The 21,368-nt window shown below is 39.7% G+C and overlaps 1 protein-coding gene across 14 annotated transcripts in view; it reads left to right on the top strand.

Moving 5' to 3' along the window:
- The first annotated feature begins 11,077 nt into the window (after window positions 1-11,077).
- Window positions 11,078-21,368, top strand: part of SUPT20H (SPT20 homolog, SAGA complex component) — a 37,302-nt gene continuing 27,011 nt past the window's right edge. For 13 of the 14 annotated variants that reach the window (XM_037377198.1, XM_037377189.1, XM_037377187.1 and 10 more), the window contains exons 1-5: window positions 11,078-11,171; window positions 12,670-12,764; window positions 14,841-14,876; window positions 15,984-16,042; window positions 16,126-16,192. In XM_037377198.1, coding sequence (XP_037233095.1) covers window positions 12,762-12,764; window positions 14,841-14,876; window positions 15,984-16,042; window positions 16,126-16,192 — 165 coding nt within the window. In that variant the 5' untranslated portion in view covers window positions 11,078-11,171; window positions 12,670-12,761. Of the gene's footprint in view, window positions 11,172-11,261; window positions 11,395-12,669; window positions 12,765-14,840; window positions 14,877-15,983; window positions 16,043-16,125; window positions 16,193-21,368 lie in introns of those variants that run through there. The other variant, XM_037377185.1, reaches the window with a different exon arrangement.

The following is a 21,368-nucleotide window of genomic DNA, read 5'->3' as shown; positions in this document are numbered from 1 at the left end:
TTATTTGTCTTCCCTGTCTACTGGAACGGCAAAACTGTCTTCCAGAAACAATGCTGCATCATGAGGCTGTTTCACCTTTGTGGGAACTGGTAGTGAACAAGCTCCACATACAGCACACTAAACTATACATTTAAGAAAGTGAAATTCAAGCTATGAGAAATTTACAGGTCATTTTAAAGTGTTCCTCTCAAACATGTTACAGAAAAGGGTCTCTGCCTTTTCTTGTCACAATATGTATATCACCTGTCATGCTGATAGGGATAGATAAGTTTGTTCTGTACCATCTTCAAGCATTGTGAAGAATTTAGAAGAGTTCACATGCTTTTCCCAACTTCAGTTTACCAAGACAGGTTTAAAATGGAAAGCTGACAAATCCCAGCACATACTCGAAAGGATTTCCTTTGCTAGAGAGTACTGACAAATGTGTAAACCCATTACATTGCATTCTCCTGCGAATACTCGTATCAGAGATGCTCAGAAAAATAACAACTTCCGTTGTCCAAATTTAATCAAGTTCTACAAGTGTGATATTTCTAAAAGAATAATTGAGCCAAATATCATGGAAAGAATCTTAGTTCTTCTGGATAAATACACAACTGCATATGTGACATTTTAGATTTTTTACTTTTTTAAAAAATTAGGGAAGGAGTGAGATTTCACTCTATGAAAAAATGTTAAAAAAAAATACTAGCAGACCTGTCAAACCTCTCACACTCAATCTTCTGGCTCTGCCATGGTCTCTTCAGTCTGTTTTTGTGGCTTCACTGCTCCAGAGCCCCACATGTCCCATGTTACATGTCACCCTGATCTAGGATTTGTTGACTACTGGTTGGGCAAAAAGTGGCTACTGTACTGGTGGAATGGCAGGAAAGCTAGGACCACAATCCCACTGCATGGCCCAACAAAGCCAGGAGCACAGCTCCACTCTGCATTACCAGCCCATTCCTGCGCACCCCAAGCACACATACCATAGAGCACACCTACTCCAAATGCCGGCGTGCATCCCTCCTGCACAGCAAGGGGCTGGTGCTGCTGCCGTTCACCCCCACTTGCAGGCACACATCCGTCCAACAAGCAGACATCAATCTGACAAATGAATCCTGTGTGTCTGAAGTCTGGTCACTTGGGAGAAATGTTTTAGGTATTTTAGACGCTTATCTCATAGCAAACAATGCTAAAGGTCTGAGTGTCACTACTAGTGTCAGGACGAACACTAAACTCTCATCTGTTCCGGTTTCCTTTTTTTGTCACAAGGTGGAGTTAGCGATCTCAGGCTCATAGTCAAGATGGGAAAAAGAATGTCTCCTTTCATACATCAGAAGCAAGACCAAGCTCCCCTGTCTGCCTTCACTTGGCTTTGATATATACGGATTAAGTCAGTGTAAGTACCCCTTTTGTATAGGTTTGCCATGAGCTTTGTGGCTCTCTTTTCCTTTATCATGCATGCATTCAACAAAAAGGACACAATTAAAGAGCAGAATAAAATAATGTTAACAAAGTACCGATCATTTTATTCATTCATAACAAGACAAAATAAGTTCTTATAACCAGCAAGTGAAGAGCAAAAGTTCCCAACTGGGTGTCAAGCTATGAAATATTCTGTCAAAGACCTTGCCTATCCTTTGGATTACAAACAATTAATATAGCAACCTATTCCTTCAAAATGCAGCTAAGAAGGTTACATGACTAGAATTAACCCTTGTTCTACAAAACTAATGCAAAACTTATACCTGTCTCTGATCTTCTTTAAGTAGACACTTAAACAACCAGTGTATAAAATATAATTGCAAAGCTAGAAATAAAGCTTCAATAGCAATTACATAGAAATTTAGGGTTATATGGATTTTTAAATATTTGGTTAATTTTTTTTGTCATTGCTAAATCAAGCTATATGATTTTATCATAACCATGGGTCTGCCAAATAGGCCTACTTCACCAGTATAAAATACAATGGATTATTTATTAGTAACTGAATAACATATATAAAAATCATCTTTTAAATCTCTACAATTGAAAAGCCTCTGACAAAATTTTCACTTCTGGCAACATCTTAAGATTTCTTCCCAGCTGATTTTTAACCATCTACCTTAGCAGTACAGCCCTGACCTCTAGTGGGTTGAATGAAACAGTTGTTGCAGGCAGGATAACACGTTAACGTGGTTTCATAAATAATTTCATTTAAAGCTGGAAAATGTAGAAATTCCAGCAGAACCATACAATCAGCCAATGACTAGCCATTTTTTTAAAACACATGAAAATTAATTACAGGCCAACAGCAGTACTGTTTGTCTGATGCCAACATTCATCTGATAGATGAGGTGTTTATGACACTCAGCAGATCAATGCTCATTCCCATTGGGAGCTCTGTATTAAGTAAACCCCATTATTAGTCTCTTAGCTATCTGCATAGTTTGGTTCACTTATCTTTTTTTGGCTAACATACCTTTTGCCCAAGAGATATCTAACAGTGGATTCAGAAAAACAAATAAGTCGGGTTAGGAAAAGTACATTGCAATGTTTTTATAATCTAAGAATACCTGATTGATGCAAAGACTTATGAACCCCTATTACATTCAGTGAAAACTTAACACTTCCATGATGCACTCCAGGCTTCAAAAATTAAGGATCTTAGGTTTCCTGTTATTTTGGTCCCACAGTGAAAATTAAATCCAGAGCTCTGAAAAGATTGCTGCAATGATTTTCCAACAAAATATGGGAGGCTTCCATATGAAGACTGCAGAAAATGTGCAAGACACAACATTGAGTTTAGCTGTCTTCATCCAGAAGGCCAAAGAAGGACACAAAGTGATGGGAATGAGGGCTGTCTTTCAGATTCCTGACACAGGGCAAATGATATACGGACAGTCTTAATAACAGTGTAGCCATAGTTACTCTGCTGATCTCCTCCCTACATATCCTACAGTCTCCAATACAGAAGTGCTAATGAAAGCACCCATATAGCTGATTCTCTTATATTATGTAACTACATTAATGTAAATATTGTTGTTCTGATTAACCATGAACTAAGCAAAAGGGAATCAGCTCAAACTGGACAGACAGAAATAACAAGGGCATCATTATTGGAATAAAAAATAATTCAAAAATGAAACAAAGTTATCTCTTCCAAAGAGTCACAAATGTGCTGCACTGTCACATCGTCTGTGTATGTTAAAAATGCAAATATGCAGATATGTTTTCCAGACCATGAGTACTGTGAAGTGAGGCCAACAAATCTGTTGTTTGTGAAGTCTGGAAAACTCGGCCAAAGCAGGTCATCCAAAAATTAATTATGTAGAAATGGTACATTTCTTTGCTTATTTATTACAGAAGCAGCTCAGTAGAAGATGTATTTTTTAATCTTTGAAGGAGAAGAAAACATCCTTTTTTTATCATCATTATTCTAGATTAATTAACTCAATATTTGTATCAACTTTGTTCATAACAGAAGTACATATATATTTTGCCAAATGAAGAAATGAAGAAGAGAGAGAAATTTGACAAAAATTTCTCGTGATTCCTGAGGCTGTCCTAAATTTTGTTGAGATTCTTGCATTCAGACATCATTGCCTTAATTAGAGGGCACCATTTTATTGTTCCAGCATGGTTTGCCATGGTAACCTCACTGTTTAGTAAAGCAAATTGACTACTACGATCTCTCATGTTGTACCAACTGGCACTAGACAAATTCTCTCCCTTGAAATACTCAGAATGTAAGAGATTGTTTAAAGGTGATACTCTCTTTATATGCTAACATATACTACAGTGCATTACATAAGCTTGGCATCATAGACTCACACTTACATTTCCAGCTCTATCTATATTGCCCTAAGTTCTCCTCAAAGTGCCCTCAGCATCAAACTCCTCTAACCACAGGTTCCCTGGTTTGTGGAAAGAGAATTACAGCTATCCCAACTCCAAACATAAGTGACATATTGATCTAACATCATGCCAGAATCCTGCAACATTATTTATTAAAAGCATGTTTTGGCATTCTCATAACAGTTTGTATGTAAGCACAGGGCAGAAAAAAGACAAGCCAGAATGGCCTTTCTATATAAAGTATAACCTGGACTGCACAGCCTCCTCTGACCCTAGCTCACCCTGAATGCCTGCCGGCAGATCATCAGGGAGCTGACCTACTCTGACTGTTGTCCATCTCCCCAGTTCTCACTTTCTTCTCCCTCCCTTTTCAAGGAAACAGAAAAAATGCATCCAAAAATCACTCCTAGTAACCTCAGCCTCTGGGTTGCTCTCTGTGGCCCATGACATTTTAGAGTTACCATCGGTCTGCTACTAAATCTTCTTGCTTTATTTGCTATCCTGAGGACAATGTTGGTTCCTAAATTCAGTCTCGTATCTCCACATTTCTGTGTACAGAAATCCTAGCAAGTCTTCACCCACTTCATCTCCTATTGACCAGTTTGTGCTGGCCCCAGTAGGAGCTGTCAAGTTCAAGCAAGGGGGAAGCAATGAAGAAGAGATGGAAACTGAGTATTCCAGGCCAGGTTGCCCATCCTGCTCCTCCTTTGTGTCTGTGAGATGCTGGTAGGAGTGAGGCAGCCTTTTATGTAAGACTAGGAAGTAAAGTGTTAGAGGTGGAACTAAGTTCAGGGTAGAGCAAGATGGAGATGTTGAAGAAGTTGAAATGGTCTGCGAAACAGAGGTTGTCTCCAGGTGTCCCATACATCTACTATGTGAATGCCCTGTTCATCCTCCTAAGGCTTCATAATGTACTGCAATGTCGACAAGGCGGTCCAGCTTTAGGTAGCCTCAATGCAACTGCATTCAGAAGAGAAAATTCAAAATAAGGTTGGAACTGAGTAGCTCCAACTGTTGTATTTTTCTGATAGAAACCATAAATAATTTGCAATGATAAATCAATTTCTTTAGCTGTCAAACCAGAAACCCAACAAAGATGCCTAAATCACTGAGTGTAAGTCAGAACATTCTGAAAATCAAGGCTGTTTTTAAGGTGTCTCTGGGTGAGCATCCCAGAATTGAGGCACGACAGCCCTTTCAGAAAGACTGTTTGAGATGGAGACACATAATTTTAGGTGTCTACATGTGTTAATGTTCCCATAGTCAGAGGAGCTCATCAATGCAGCCAAGAAGTCCAAGAGAGTGACTCAGCTGACTGGCCACGGGCTGGCTAAAGACAGGGGTGTAGTACCATTTTAGACTCCATTAGGTAACCTCTCCAGCTGAAGAATACAGATCTCCCTCAAGTGCTGTGTCATATTTGTCAGTCTTGAAAAGTGTCTAAGAAACCCCAGGGGTATCACAAAAGGAACTAGATACTTATCTTCAAGCAACTGAAGCTTACCCAAGATACCTACTTTAGAGAGAGCTGAATTGATTTCTAGGCTTTACTGAGTATAACAAAGACCTATGCTCCTAGCTCACTTAGTTACTTCATGTGTCTTAATTATGTACTGAAACCTACCCCACGTCACTTCAAAACATTTACTCCACAGTATTTCATGTTTTCTTGACCTCTACTGCCTGAAAATAAATGAATGGGTTTCTCTGTAACTTTCTGTGTGTGCTTTCATGAAGGAAAAACAAATGTTCAGGCAACAAATTGAACATGAATAAGAATATTGTTCATGTCTATTCACCAACTGTAAAATTCTATTTAAACAGTCAAATTAGAAATATCTGCCTACAAAAGAATGGATGGTTGTACTTGAAAAGGTGTATCTGACCTTAAAAATAAGTAGAGGCTGTGCATCTTCAGCATGTGTGCAAATCATTTCAGTCCCAAATACAGATGTGCATACCCAAGGTAGGAAATGTTAGCCACAGGGATTTACAGCTGCCCACCCAGAAAGTCAATGACATAACTGAGCTAGAATTCAGGAGTTCATGGCTCTTTGCCCTAAGTTTTATTCACATGCCCACAGTCTGTCTGACTTGAACAAAGAGCTTTCTACTCATAGCATGCTGTCATTTTTTTTTTCATCTGTACTCAAACAAGAGGGACATACTTGAATCTCTGTCTCTGCCTAAGCATATAAATCTGACTCAGATTCATATGCCTGCATGCCACTTAATTTTGAAACAGCACAGGAAAATGAAAAACAGCTTTGCAATTTTGTATTGGCACAAGTGTATCACCATGGCTACAGAACTCTGGTAACTCTGTTCCCATGACTGCATCAAGCACACTAATCATGTAAATCTGTTTATAGACAGCTAGACATTACGAATGAAGGTTTGTTATTGTTAAAGAGTTAGATCCAATTTAGATAGATTAACAATGAGACTGACTTCTCACCTACACAGAAATTTATAAAGCTAGAAAACCCACATCCCGTCACAACACTTGGATCTGAAAATTCTTGCACTGTCCTTTCTGGCTTGTATTTTTATCACTAGATACAATCAGCAAAGTGAAACTTATGTGTAGCAAAAGTTGGGTCCTGTCTAAGAAATCTGGGGGAAAAAACACCCACATTTTTTAAAAATATAATAATAGATATCACAGATTCACAATCTTTGACCGATCTTATTATAGGCAACTGAGCTCACTGTTCTTTGTAATGTATTCAGTTTATAAACCAGGACATCAAAAGGCATAGCAGGTTTCACAGTGACTGCTCTTATGTAAAAGCCATTGGCTCATCAGATAATGCAGGACCTGAAGAATTCAACCTCCTGTTCATAGCAAGATCAGTTGTGCAGGCAGACCAGGTTGCTCAGGGTTTTGTCTAGTCAGGACAACAGGTAGCTAAGAAACGTAAGAAACTGAGAGAGCTTTGGCTCTTATCCCAAGAAGGTACCTGTGGCTGCATGTGCAGGAAAGTACCTTTACGAGCTAATGGATTAATTTTCTCTCAGTCTCAGAAGGGAAAAAAAGAGGTATTGCAAATACTTGTATCATAGTTTATCCTCTTATAGATCCCTCCAGCAGCAGAGCTCTTCCCTATTCCTTCTGTGGGGCTGTGAGTGTAGGATCAACTAATTTCAAAGCTTAATTCAGTGAAGAAACAATGCTGAGAGAATTAAGAAGTATTCTCAAGTGTTGTTCTGCCAGTAGTACAGAACAAAACCAACTTTGCAGACTCGAGGCAGAAGAGCCACCCCACACTACAATTGAAAGGGACTAGGAAGGGATGGACCTTAAGGGGAAGTCTGTCTAAATGTAAGAACTCAAATGCAGTTACCAACAAACCTGGGTTATCGTTCTAGATTCACCTAAAGTCAAGCGCAGATCCATCTAACTGACCGCAGAGCCCTTCATGTAATAAAGCAAATTAGCCTGTAGAAGCATGGGGTATGAAGAGCTGAATCATAGAATCATATAATTGTTTACATTGGAAAAGACCTTTAAGATCATTGAGACCAACCATTAACCTAGCACTGCTGAGTCCACCACTAAACCATGTCCCTAAGTACTAACTTAGATGTATTATTGTCATATATGTGATTTTTTGCCAGTCAGCTCCAGTGACAATCTGCAGTGAAAAGACTAATTTTCAGTAACATACATATGACTAATATATGCCAAGTAAAGCAGAAGAAGGTAGAATGACCATAACAGACTTAGGACAGACAATGGCAAGCATTCAAGATGCCATAATTACAATACTTTTTATCATTGCGTAAAATTTGGCTGTATGTTCATCATTTATTCCATCCACATACAGTAAGGAATACAAAATTAATTTGTTTCTGATAAGGGGACAAAGAGGGCATAAAGAAACAATATGTTTAGAGAATACGCAAAACCATCTGTGATTCTAAGACATCTAGTTCTTCTTTTGAGAAGAAAGCCCATTTCCAAATCCAGCACTGAGATGCCTTTGTAAACTCAGGCTCACACTGAAGTAATAGCAATAAGCTGCTTCTCACCCACCACCGTGTTGTGTTAGGCAAGCTGGAACCCCCACACAAATAGGTGGACTGTGGCCAGATTCTCCAAACCAGACATAACTTGGAGGCAGCTCTGGAGGAAGGTTGCAGGCCCTCCAGAAGGCCGAGCATAACATAGGTTACTGCCTAGGTCTGAGAAGGCTTTTCTGCCTTGGATACAAGGTATTCTGGGGAGTCCTCAGGCAGGTGATGACTGTGCATCACACAACCCTTGAGAGGTTAGATCTCCTCAGTCCAGCGTGATGGCACTCAAAGTGTAAGCCCTGGTGGTACAGGCTAAGAATATAGCTCAAGGCTCTGTCTTTCGTTTTTTATAACAAGACAGTGGATAGTTGAGAGCAAAGCAGGAATCTCTTTCACATAATAATAATATTTTTAGATGAACAGATGGGAAAATGTGATACTGGCTATATTAACTAAGCCTTTGGATAGGACGTCTTATGAAATGTGTAGCTCTCCTGCAGCTACGCAGGTCACCGTGTCTCCCTGTGGGACTTTGTGGTATTTGGCACATTGGCACAGAGCTGCTCTCAAATGCAACACCGCACGAGCCAGCCAAAGGCCTGCTCCGATGGGCACAGAGCAGTGACAGAATGTGCAGTCAGCTAAGGGTTGGCATCATGGTCACCAGGCTAGACCATGGCAACAAGAACATGTCAGTGTGTAGGTCCCTCAAAGAGGATAATGATGTTGCTGGGCAGAAAGAGGTTGCCTGCCTATCCCAAGTGAAATGTAAGGGAGTTTAGAAACACAAGAACTTTCCCCAGATTGCCAATGCTCCACAGCGTTGCTCTAGGCACCAGATTAAACTGAGATGAAATGAGATTTAATCCATGCCTGTATTTTGCCATGTTCAATTCTGGCTAATCATATTAAAATACAGAAAATTAGAGACTTAAGCAGAAATAAAAAAAAAATATAATTAATCCTTTCAAAACAAAGCCTAGATAACAATTTAGCACTCTCACACTCCCAGTGTAATTCAGTTCACAGAAAAAAGTGACGAAAATGTCTTTCATAATGACAATTGCTTTCTGATTAACTTCTGTACTTACTGGGTAATGTGAAGCAGATGGCACATAGCACAGAACTATACAAAGAATTAGGTTGAAAGGTAGTCCAACTGCCTGCTCAAAGGTGGGCCAGCTTCAAAGTTGGATCAAATGCAGCTGCAGAACTGCTGCACCAGGCATCTATTTGGTGCCTGGACAAGTCCAGGAAAAACTGTCACCTGCTCCTGGACCAGGATGGAGTCCTGGTCATCTTTTCTCTGGTGTCCAGGAACAATGTGGCCCCTAACAAACCATTAAAGTAGCTTTTCACATGCTGAAATTAAGTGCCCATCCTGTTTATCCCCACAGCTGAAGAACACTGATCCTATCAGAGGTTTTTGTTGCATGTACTGAGAACGTCTGAGAGACTGTAGGCATCATCAGCAATTTTGACTTCCAACATTCTGGCTATGCTCTGAGCATGAGACACAGAAGAGCTAAGAAGAATCCAGTGCTGAAGTCAAAACGGCGTCAACAAGAGTACCTGGGCCATCCTACAGAAAGCACTCCACTCTTCCTGGAGCTCCCCACGTCTAAATTTCCTTGAGTTTTCAAGTCACCCCTTGTCAGGACGTGTTGCAAGGTTAACAAAGGCATTGAAGGGCAGTGTTAGGTGTGGTCTTTCATATAGGACTGGTTGCTGAATCACGGAGTAGCCACATTTTCTCATTGCTACAAACAACTAAATTGTGACTCAGCCAGAAGTGCTAGAAAGGTCTGGGAACAACAGGTAACAAGTCGGGTAAGTGCTGTGCCCAGGGACAGTATGTGCCATGTATAGTGTAGATGTGCCTGTTAACGGATACAGGGAGTACAGCCCAACCAGGAACCAACCCCACAGGATGCCCATAGAAGCCGCCTAACAAGGCACTGTAGGTATCTCATGTGAACCCTGGAATAGTTAATTTTAATCACATTCTTTGACTTTCCTGTCCACGCTGGGGAATGATGAATTTAAATATTTTTTTCTCAATTCTTATTCTTCTAGGAATACAAATCCTAAATCAAACCTCTCCTAACATGATGATGTTTCAATCCTTTATCACATTTTGTCACATAACTCTGATGTTTGTTAATCTGTAACAACATATTATTTAACTTTGCTTGCAGACAGATCTGATCATTGTTAGACATCTGCCAAAAGCAATGCAGGCATCATTTAACTTCTCTGGAGGTAGAGGTGACAGTAAATTTCTTCTCAGTCTGCCTCCAATCCCTTTGTTGCTTACTATGTAATTCAAATAATTTTCTGATATGTACATGAACACACATATTCTAAATCTGCTGTGCAGTTGTGCCTTATCTATTTTGTCTGATTTTACAGAAATTTGAACATTGCAGAAAACCAAACAAACCCCAAAAAACAGGCAGTCATTTTTTCACTTTACAAACAGCAGGCTTTTAATGCAATTTTGAAATTAGCTTTTATCACTTCAAACTGATGGTTGTTTGCATAATGATCTGATGAATTACCTAGCAGCCCTAGTAAATTACCCAGAAGCAGCTGCTAAAACACTCAACAATAATCTGTTACAGATAAGAGAGGCTTAAATAGTCCCAGTATCATTCTTTAGAATAATTCCTGTGTGCCTCAAACGGGTATGTATGAAAATACAGGGCATTATGATTAAAATTTACATTCAGGTGCTGAGTTTGTACTAAGCAAAGCTCCCCAGCCATGTGACCACCACACCTTTCCCAAATAATCCTTCTCTATCTTTGAATTGCTGTCACTCGACCCACCACCCAACCTTTCCTCTCTGCCCTCAGAGAAACCAGTTTCCAAAACGTGCTGCTGCCTGGGAGTTACACATCAAAATTCTTCATATACCCTTACGGCATCCCAGACACACAAGGAAACCTATTCAGATCCTCACAAGGGCATTAAACCTCTGGCCTGCAGAGGTATCCAGGCGCCTTACTACCTCCAAACCCTAGGGCCTTGTCGGCCTCTGATCACCTCCCTCCCCAGAGACCGCCCGCCTCAGCCGCCCTCAGCGCCTCCGCGCAGGGGCGAGGCTTAGGAGCCCGCCTCTCCCGTCTCCATGGCGACGCCGCGAGTCGCTTCCCGCCCTCAACCTAACCCACCTTGTCGCCATGGCTACTGCCCCGCCCCTTCCGGGAGCGACTCGGAAGCGGCGGGGCGGAAGCGGCCGGGGGCGCTGCGGTGGGCTGAGGCGGGGGCGGATGAGCGGGCGGCGGGGGCCGCTGTGCGGGGGCAGGTCCCCGCGGGAGGCCGGCAAGGTAACGGCGTTCGGCGTCACGGGTCTCCCCCGCCCGCGCCGGGGAGGGGGCTGTGGGTCGGATGGCGGCGGTCCCCTGCGCCGGGGCGGGCCGCGGGAACCGGGGGCCTGGCCTGCGCTCTTTGGCCCGGCCGCAGCGCGGCCTCGCGGCTCGGCTCGGCCCGGCCCGTTCCGGCCGGCTGCTGCGGCCGGTGGCTCCGTGCAGTCGCTCTCCGCCCTCGCAGGTAGGCCCGTGTCCGCGGGGGCGGCGGCAGCCCCGACGGGCGCGGAGGTGCGGTTGCCCCGGCCGCCTGCCTGGCGGGGCTCGGCGGGACGGTTACGGCAGGGCCCGGGCGGAGCGGGCTGCGGGACTTGCACCTGCCGCCTCGCTGGCAGGCACACGGGGGCTCCCGGTCTCTTGTTCCTGGGAGCTGGCTCTAGCGGGAGCTGGGCGGAGAGGCTGCTCGGGGAGCAGCTGGGCTGCGGGACGGCACGCATGGACACCCCCCGGCAGTCCGTGCAGGCTCCTTTTCGCCCACCTTGCAGGGAGCTCCGAGCCATTCTCTGCGGGTTGGTTGGTTGTTTTGTTTTGTTGGGTTTTTTTCCCCTCACTGAAATTGATTTCACGCTGAAATAGTTGAGTAAGGTTTAGGGGTGTGAGGTAGCAGGCCTATGTAATCTGAAATCTACGAAGGTGTTTGCCAAAGCCAAGGCTGCTGTGGAATATAGCTGCAACAGAAATATTTCTACAAATGAAAATTATGTGCGGTGGAATTTCTGAACTGAACGTTTCAAGCGTAGTGAGGCACTGTAATATTCAAATGTAAAAGTAAAAAATTGAATTTTCACATCTTTTCATTGGGAATGGTATGACCAACAGGACTTAAAGACTGGTTTTTTTAGCTGTTTTTTTCTTCATAAAACTGTAGCTGAATTTAAGAATGAAATGGCGTGGGGACATAGTATCTGAAGGCAAGGACATCTAAGGAACGTGGTAGTGCTGTACAAACTTCATTCAGTTCATAATTGACAGACTGCTGTGAGTCAGTATTACACTAACATCTCAAAATAGTGCTAGAAGGCACCGCTGGTGGAGGTGTTGTCTATGCAATAATACCTTAAGAAAAGCAAAATGAGAAACCTAATGGGGTATGTTAAATATTCTGGTTGCTTGCCGTTAAATGTTTTAGCCTTCTTCGCATCTGTGGACATGATATTTAGGGTGTCAAGGTAGACTGCTGCAATAGAGAGAAGCACTTGGCTATATAATGTTATTTATATGCTTATTGTTAGTTTACTGTTTAATATAACTAATGTAAAATGATTGTCCAAAATGGTAGTAGTAGTCATTAGAATAGGAACCTCTGCACTTAAACTGAATGGAACTTTTTTGTTTCTGTTTTGGGAGAAAAGGTTAGTATGCAAATGAGATTCAAGTAAAATTAACCACTGAAAATGTTGTATTTACATAAAATGCTTATTTAGTTTTAGTGACGCTTTTCCTCTCTGATTTTTTTCAGTACCCCAAGTGTGACCATAAAATATGATTGTTTGCCTGCTGCACCGAACTTAAGTACTACTTTTGCCATTTCATCACCTGGCTTCAACTACAATGGTAAGTTCTGATTCAGACAATACATTTTCAGATCCTTTTGCTCCAGTCTGCTAGTTGGCTGGCTGATGAGGAGAATGCTATTCATGTTTCACATTTGCTTAAAAAAAAACTACTTTGCTTGTCACTCCTCAGTTCTGATACTTCTTTTTTCAGCAATGTCTTCCTTCATAGCTTGTGAGTATTTATAAACATTTAGTCACTGTCTGGTGCATCATAGGAATTATCGTATAAAACTAATGGCATGTTTTCAGTCAGGACTGGTGTTAGATAGTTGAGTATGTATAGATCCAGCCTCCACATAGTATTCTTCTATTCACAGGTGATAATACAGTCATGGACTTTTACCTCATGTCAAGCATTCAGTGAATTGAATGTCTGAAATCATGCAGTTATCCACTAGACTTATATAGAAACCATGAGTATTTGACATTTTCTTATAAAATCCTAGGCACCTGAAAATGTAAATGTTCTGTGGTGGCAGGTTCTAATGAGCAACAGCACATAATTAAGTGCTTTCCTTCCCCCCACCACCCCCTGAGAACAAGTAAGAAGTTTTGTATTGGAGACACTGTAGTTGAATGGTAAAAGGCCTGAGGTTTTTGGTGTGTATTTCTTTGTTGTTACTGTAATATGTTTTTCATCCCTGAATTCTATTCTAATGTATGAAATAAATGGTACTGCCACGTATTGGACATGGCTCACATGCCTTCTGTTCCTCAAGGTTTGAATAAAGGTATTTACTTTCACAGACAGCTGATAGGGACGGGTTAAACTGAGGAAACCACACAAACATATAAGTGGGAAGAAGTACCTATTACAAATGTTTCTAAGCTTTTCAGAAGGGTGGAGGATTCTCCATAACACTCCTCTGTGTCTTTTGAATAGCATAGCCCATTTAAAAGGTCTAGCTGTGTGGGTTATGTGTACATTGGTTTTTTAAGTAATTTTTTCTTACTGTTGTTAAGAGCTTGTCACCAATACAGTCTTAAGGAATTTATCCATCTGCCACTGAAGTAAATGCATTGCATCTCCTGACTTACCTGGAGCTGAATCAAGCCCTAAGCATTCTCCTACGAGCTTTGGTTCTTAGTATTGTCCTGTCTCTCCTCCCTGCTCCAAATCAGTTTCATTGTCTGGTTCATTTAGCAGCTGCACATTATTCCTGTATAAAGTAGGTGTCAGAGCTAAAGTGCCAGAGAAGGAATGTTAGGGGCCAAGGGAGACATGGTCTTTTTTTGACACTGGTGTTTGTTTATTCTGATTTGAAATACATGTCAAGTTTTAGTCTAAGAACTCATTGTTATCTATGAAGTTAGTTGTTCTTCTTGAAATAATGAAAATGTCTTCTTGAAGTGAAGGACATTCCAAAGGAGCAAAATCCGTTAAAGTAAATGTTACTGAGTATACTGTGCTATGGGATATAGATGAGCTTTTGCAGATTTTGGTATGTTGTCCTAGGTTTTGGCATACTTTTTTACCTGCATCGCAGGAAATCCGGAGTGGAGGCTGTATTTGTTTCTTAGCTGCATAAGGTGTTAGGTGTAGAAACAGTAAGAAAACCTTCTCAGGTTGTGCACAGAAGTTACATACTGAGCACAAGATGTTCAGTTCCATTTTGTAGAAAAATAAGTGTACTGATACTTAGGCACCAGTGTCTGAAAACCAAATGTTTTCTTCCTGGACAACCGTTCAGGGATACTTTGGCTAGTCTTTCTGTTGAATTAGTAGCCAGCTTAAGAAATGAGAACAGATTTTCTACTTGTTATCTCTAATTGTTTTGGTTACTATTTATTATTAATTTTATTACATGTGATTTCTATTCCTACTTTTCTAATTGCCTTTTGTTGTTCTAAGACTTCCTAATTTAGGCAAAACCTTGCAAGTGTAGACACAGTAGTGGGATTAATTACTGTTGATGCAATTAAATGAATTAAGTTTAGTATGTGCTGAAGAATGTTTGAGCCCATCTTCTAACTATAAATTCATATCAGTAGTAATAGTTGTGGTGGTTTTTATGTATGAGAATGTTACACAGTTAATAGACTTTCTGAAAGAAAACCTTTGTAATTCTTGCAGCAACAAGCTTTGGAACTGGCATTGGATCGTGCAGAGGTAAGGAGTAACTAAGTTATTTATTTGCACATAGTATATTCGTCTCACAGAGTTAAGAAAATAACTGTTTTTATTTCTTCTGAAAAGCAGTGGAGAGGCATGTTGTGTAAATGCATATACGTGTATATAAATAATCACCCATACATGTAGCACTGACTTTGCAAAATTCTCACCAAAATTGCTGTGTCATGTATTTGTCTTTTATCTGTTGTACTGAGAACATCATCAGGTGCAATGATGATAGAGTATGCAGGACTTTGGTTTTCCTTTCAAACCAGCAAATCTGTGTGCTGTGAAATAAGCAGAGCTGTACAGAGACAGCTGGCAGAAATATATGGCAAAATCCTGGGTTTTTTTTAAGAGTAGCCCAGTTAGAACGAAGAGGCAATGTCCTTCCTGTTCATGTTCTTTCATGCTGACATCTGATAACAATGGTCACCTTGAACCCTATTATGGGGAATATGTGTTTCTGAGGGAGAACCTCTCCATTGAAATTCTGAACTAAGCTGTTAATAAAAAGACATGAGAGAGTTGAAAAAAACTTGTTAGAATATAAGCTACGTTCAAGGTAGGATGGTATCTTTCTTCTTTTTTAATTGTAGCTTTAAATGTACATGAGTTTTCTTCTGTATAGAACTGTGTATTATAAATACAAGTGTAAATGCAAGAGCCAAGAGGGAAAATTAAACTTCCTGAAGCTGGTTTTATTGAGTACTTGATTTGTAAATGTTGTTGTACCAGTACACACGAATTTGATTGTATGTTACCATGTTAACTTCAGTAGCATTAACTAAGTAGTACTACTTAGATAATGCTACTACAGTAGTGTTATCTACTACTGTAATTACAAAATAAGAATGTAAAATCAAGATTTTGTGTGAAATTCATATCATAGCCATGAAATGCAGTATTTCACAGCTAAATTGAGCTGTCTTCTTGTTGATGACTGTAACATACACCAGATCATGTTAAGTAAACTTTTGAAAAGCTTTTTTTAAATAATTTTCTGTATACATAGAACACTGGTAATGATCAAAAGTTGCATGGTAGCTAGCATTAAATTTCTTTGTAATATATGTTATTTTTTGGTTTACTTTTCTCTTCTAGTATATCATTGAAAGTGCCCGTCAGAGACCTCCCAAAAGAAAGTATTTATCCGGTGGAAGGTAGTAAGAGTTTCAGTATGTAGTTTTTAAATAGCATTTCATTGGTTTAATTTTGGTTACATTTTAAGCTTTTTTCATTTCAGAAAATCTGTATTTCAAAAACTCTATGATTTATATATAGAAGAATGTGAAAAAGAGCCTGAGATAAAGGTAAGTGGAAATTGCCAAGAAGCTTTCTGAACTTGCCTGTTTAGACAACAATGAAAAATACTTTTCTCAATTTCACTTAGTTCCTTTGTGGGGGGAAAAAAAATAAACTCTAGTTACTGTAATAGTTACCTAAGGCTAAGACTACAGGAGTAATTATTATAACATTTGTGAACTAAATTGTGTTATTTAATGGCATCATTTAGTTCAGCTTGAAATAAAAACAGGGTGATGGGAGGGCCAATGACTACCTGGTAACTGTAAATCTGTTTTTAAAGGTAATGAAGTAGAATGCTGGCAGAGGGTTTTAAAGATTGTGCTCTTGAGATGCTTTTCTATGCATGAAAAGGAGAATTTCAACAGAATGAGAGGTGTATCTAACAGGATTATCGTTACTATTAAAATAGCGAGTGATAGAATATGAATAGTGAAGCCCAGACTGGCTTGAGTGACATGTCCATTTTGACTTAAGCCTATGTCACTGAACTCAGTTGTGGTCAACCTCAGGGCCAGTGTTCATGCCACATGCATTGCTGTCAGTACTACTGTTTCAGAATCAATTGCTTAGTGTGACTGCCATGTGAAAAAATGTGGAGAACTTTTTATAATTTGTACTTTATTGTAAATTTAGACTTCTTTCTTGGATAACTAATGAACTACTAAGCCGTTTTCTGACATTTTTTCATAATGTTAGCAAAGAAGCTCAGACAGACTTGGCCACAAATTAAGTTGTAAAAGGCACGAGCTACTGTGCTAAACTGTGAATATCAAATGGAATGAGAAGAGGAAGCTGTGGAATCTGCTGTATTGCTGCTTCCCAAGGAAGTAAAAACCAATGAGAAGACAAATGAGAATGAGAGAGTAGTTACTGAGCACCTGTAATTATTTTTTGTGATTCTGCTGTAGTTGGTTTTGTTTAGCATATGATGCTGATTCAAATCGCAAATGTAAGGTATGTTGTGGTTTAACCCCAGCTAGCAACTAAGTATCATGCAGCCACTTGCTCATTTCTCCCTCTCCCGGTGGAATGGGGAGAATTGGAAAAAAAAAAAAGTAAGACCTGTGGGTTGAGGTAAGAACAGTTTAATCATTGAAAAAAAGGAAAATATAGTAACAGTAATTGTAATGAAAAGGGAGACAAAAACAAGAGAGAGGAATAAAACCCTAGAAAACCAAGTGATGCACAATATAATTGCTCGCCACCCCACTGACTGATGCCCAGCCAGACCGATCCTTCAGCAGTGATCGGGGCCCACCCTGCAGCCATCCTTCCCTGGTTTATATACTGAGCATGATGTTCTATGGCATGGAATATCCCTTTGGGCAGTTTGGGTCAGCTGTCCTCTCTCTGCTCCCTCCTGACTTGTGCACCTGCTCCCTGGCAGAGCATGAGAAACTGAAAGGTCGTTGATTTAGCTTAAGCACTACTTAGCAACAACTAAAACATCAGTGTGTTACCAACATTATTCTGGTACTAAATGCAAAACGCAGCACTGTACCAGCTACTAAGAAGAAAATTTACTCTATCCCAGCTGAAACCAGGACAGGTATTAGGTAAATTACAGGCTTGAAAATGTGTAACATGAATAGTGCATGGCTAACAAAATATTTGAGCAGCAGGGAGAAGACTGGGCTTGCTAGACTGGAATCTAGAAAACCACAGGATTTTAATGTGATAATTGTTGCTAAACTAGAAGGCAGTCGGCAAACTTACCCAACTATAATAAAACTAGTAATGACAGTTGCAATACCACAGTAGATTAAGGGAGTTATTGCTATCTAAATTTGAGTAAAAGTTTAAATTATTCTTTATTGAAGGATTGGAAGCTTATTATGAGCTTATCATGAGTGATTAAGAGCCCTTAATCACTGAACTAAGATGTGGATAGTTAGTAGATCTTTTGGTCTTATGTTATGGATTGTAATTATTGGAAATAAGAGAAGCTCAAAGACTGAGGTGTAAAGGTTAACAATAATAGTATTCTGAAACTTCATCCATGAATGTAGGACTGTTTATTTGTCTCTTAATTTGCACAAAAATACCAAAGAAGGAAATAATATTCTGACTAGAATTTGGCCAATGGCTTGAATGTAGCTTAAAGGTTTTAGTGTATAGAACTGTCAAAGTTTCTATTCCAGTATTGCACTGCTTTGATAGTACAGTTTGTAATTGTTATCCATTCAGAAGCAATTTGGAAATTGACACTGAATATTATTTTTGACTCATAACTTTCACCCTTCATCTTAGCTCTTGTAATACTGTATGTTCCTGTCTGTTTTCTACCCTGCAGTTGACTTGGTCACTCATATCATTTTTCTTGGTGTTCTCACAGGGGAGACCAGATTTTCCACAGTAATTCATGAAGTACTAATTAATTATTCATCCTCTCTTAATCTAGCCTTCCCAGCTTTATTAATTCTCAGTCTCTTGTATTTTTGCATATGCACACTACAGGAAGAACTGTGTTGAGGTGATTATCTAGTGCACTTTGTTTCATTTGGGCTCTAGTGTGCAGCATTCCTGTTGAAAGAAATAAAAATCAAAACAATAATTTTGGATGCAGTGTTAAACACAAATGTGGAAATAGACCTGGTGTGTGGGCTGGAAGGATCTATGCTAGACAGGTAAATCTGAGGAGCTCCACTACAAAACAAACAAAAACCAAAAACACCGATCAGTTGCCTCTTCTTAGTTGGTGAATTCTGACAGGTGCAGAATGCAGCTAGCGTCAGTGTGCAAGCGTGAAAACATCTCAGAGTCATCAAAGTTTCAGAACACTTAACAAAAGTCACTTGAGTTTCATGTTGGACTAGTGCAACGTTAATAAAGCACAGAGGAGCACTTTTACAGCAAAGTAGCGGATGAGAGGTACACTGGCAGCTGTGGAGAATTAATAATTATGATACATGAATAAACCGAATGGTGCCAGATAACAGTGAGGGTTTTTTTTGTTTGCTTTGGTGGGGTTTTTTAGTACTTGATTAATCTTTAATGGTCATGAATGATATGCAGGGTTGGATATATTTGGGAAATTGTGTAAAACGTATTGCATGTGTCATTCTGTTCTTGGAGAAAATGGCTTGCATGTGTAAGGGGAGGAAACAACTGACTATAAGAATGCACTTTAAAGCAAAGCCCTCATAAGGGCGAAACAAGCAGACTTCCTTCAGACTACTGTATTTCTGAAGCTTGATCTGCAAAAACTTACCTTAGGTGTTACTTATGAAACTGAAATGTTTTCTTGCCTCCACTACAGCAGCTGCATGGCCCTTGTCTTTGAGCTGCATTAATGCTAGTCTCTATTGGAATGGTGGCCTAAAGATTGACACAGCCAGTTACATCCTAGTGAAAGTATACTTTGAGTTGCAGTCTTCTCAGGATCTGATTTCAGTTCAGCTAGGTCACAAGTGTCTTTAGGCTTCAGTTTATTCCTTGTACTTTTGTAACCAAAAATGATGCTTCCTGAAGTTGTTTCGTTGAGTTGGGGTTTATTTTTCCGTCTGGTTTACTTTTTCTGTTTCCTGAAAGAACAATGCTTAACGTTGCTCATGAAGTTATGTTTCAAACAGTAGTTCTGTTGAAGTTGAGACAAAATTGTACCTTCTAAGGTGTATCTTCTAGGCATTCGTGAAGTGGTGCTGGGATTAATGAAACATGCCCAAAGCCAAGGGAAAAGAACCTGAGGGGTTGGTTTAGACTTCTGTTTTACAGCGATACAGTAAATAGCTACAAGTGTTTTTTTTTATAGAGGTGATCTGTTTATTTGAAGGTTTTTTATCAACTTTTCAGTCATAAACATAAGGAGGAAAATCAATTTAAGATGCTGCAGTGAGGGACAAGAAAAGCAGTCGTGATGAAGATAAAATACAATTTTGTGTAACACTAGTACATCACTGGAGGAGTAGGTATTAAAATTAACATTTTGCTCATAGCCAAGGATGGAGGAGTCAAAACCAGCATAAAATCATTACTTCAGTCTTGTTAGGAAAGAGTGCTCACTATTCTTTATTCAGTCGTAGTCATCAGAAGTCACTGGAAGCAAAAGGCATCAGCTCTGCATTCTCTGTGCCACTTCTCAGCCATCACACGGTCATTGCAGTGTGTGTTCAGGAGGGAGGTGTACTGCTTTTCTGTGGATGAAGTCAGGGAGGGTTAAGAGTTTTATCTGAGGTAACAGGGCAGTATAACTGGCTTGGTATCTGAAGTCCTGCAGTTTACTGTGAACAGTTAAGAAATGTGATATACTTCAGGCTGCTCCTTGATATTTAAAATCTTTCCAGACAAGATCTGAGCTAATACTTAAATCAGCTCTGAGCTAGTATCTCTAATAGCCAGCTCAAAGGAGAAAGTTGATTTTTGTAGTCATAAAGAATATTCATGCTTAGTGAAATGTAACTTTGCTTATTGAAATGTTTGTACTTAAAATGCTAATTTTGCTTCAGTGTCTTGGAGAGGCTTTATATTTTAAAATGTGCTTAGAACGGGTCTTAAGAAGTTCAGGTCATATCAATGCAGTGTCAAAAATAATCTCTGTCCCTTCCTCTTTCCTTTACCTGTCTTCCCCCCTCAACATCCTAACCTCAAAAAATGTGAAATGAGCTGAGGTGGGAAAAAGCTTTTGCCAACTGGCCAAAGTTTTTACTGAACATAAACTAAAAATTAAAAAAATAATTTGTCATTCACCAAATAAATTTAAACTGGAGAGTGATGTGATTAACTCAATTTAATTACATTTAAAATTGAATTACCATTATATATTTCACTGATGAGGTGTTTAAGGAGCAGAGGCCTTTCACAAAATAAATCTCATGGCTATTTCTTGCATGCATAGACAAATTTCTGGGGAAAAAAGATTGTTTATTTAGAAATTCTATGAGTGGTTAATAGTTAATATAAATTATTCAGTGCCTGTACTTTGGATGGAATAATGCCTTTAATTGAATGATCCTTTTTCTTCAGCTCATGAAAATAGTAAAGTTGAATTAGAAATGTTAACAGTATTATTAGTACCAACTTCTAGAAGCAATGCTGATTCTGTCCCATTGATAGAGGAACAGAATTGTTTTCTTTTTTATTTTCTCTTATTTTAAAATATAATTTTAGTATGTATAATGAATTTCTTCTTAACCTCTCTTACATAATCTGATAATCCTTTTTCTAAATTAACTCTTAGAGAAT

This window comes from Falco rusticolus, chromosome 2, assembly GCF_015220075.1.
Source record: "Falco rusticolus isolate bFalRus1 chromosome 2, bFalRus1.pri, whole genome shotgun sequence".
NCBI lineage: Eukaryota > Metazoa > Chordata > Aves > Falconiformes > Falconidae > Falco > Falco rusticolus.
The sequence above is the reverse complement of the archived record's forward strand: the minus strand, read 5'-3'. Positions and strand labels throughout refer to the sequence as shown.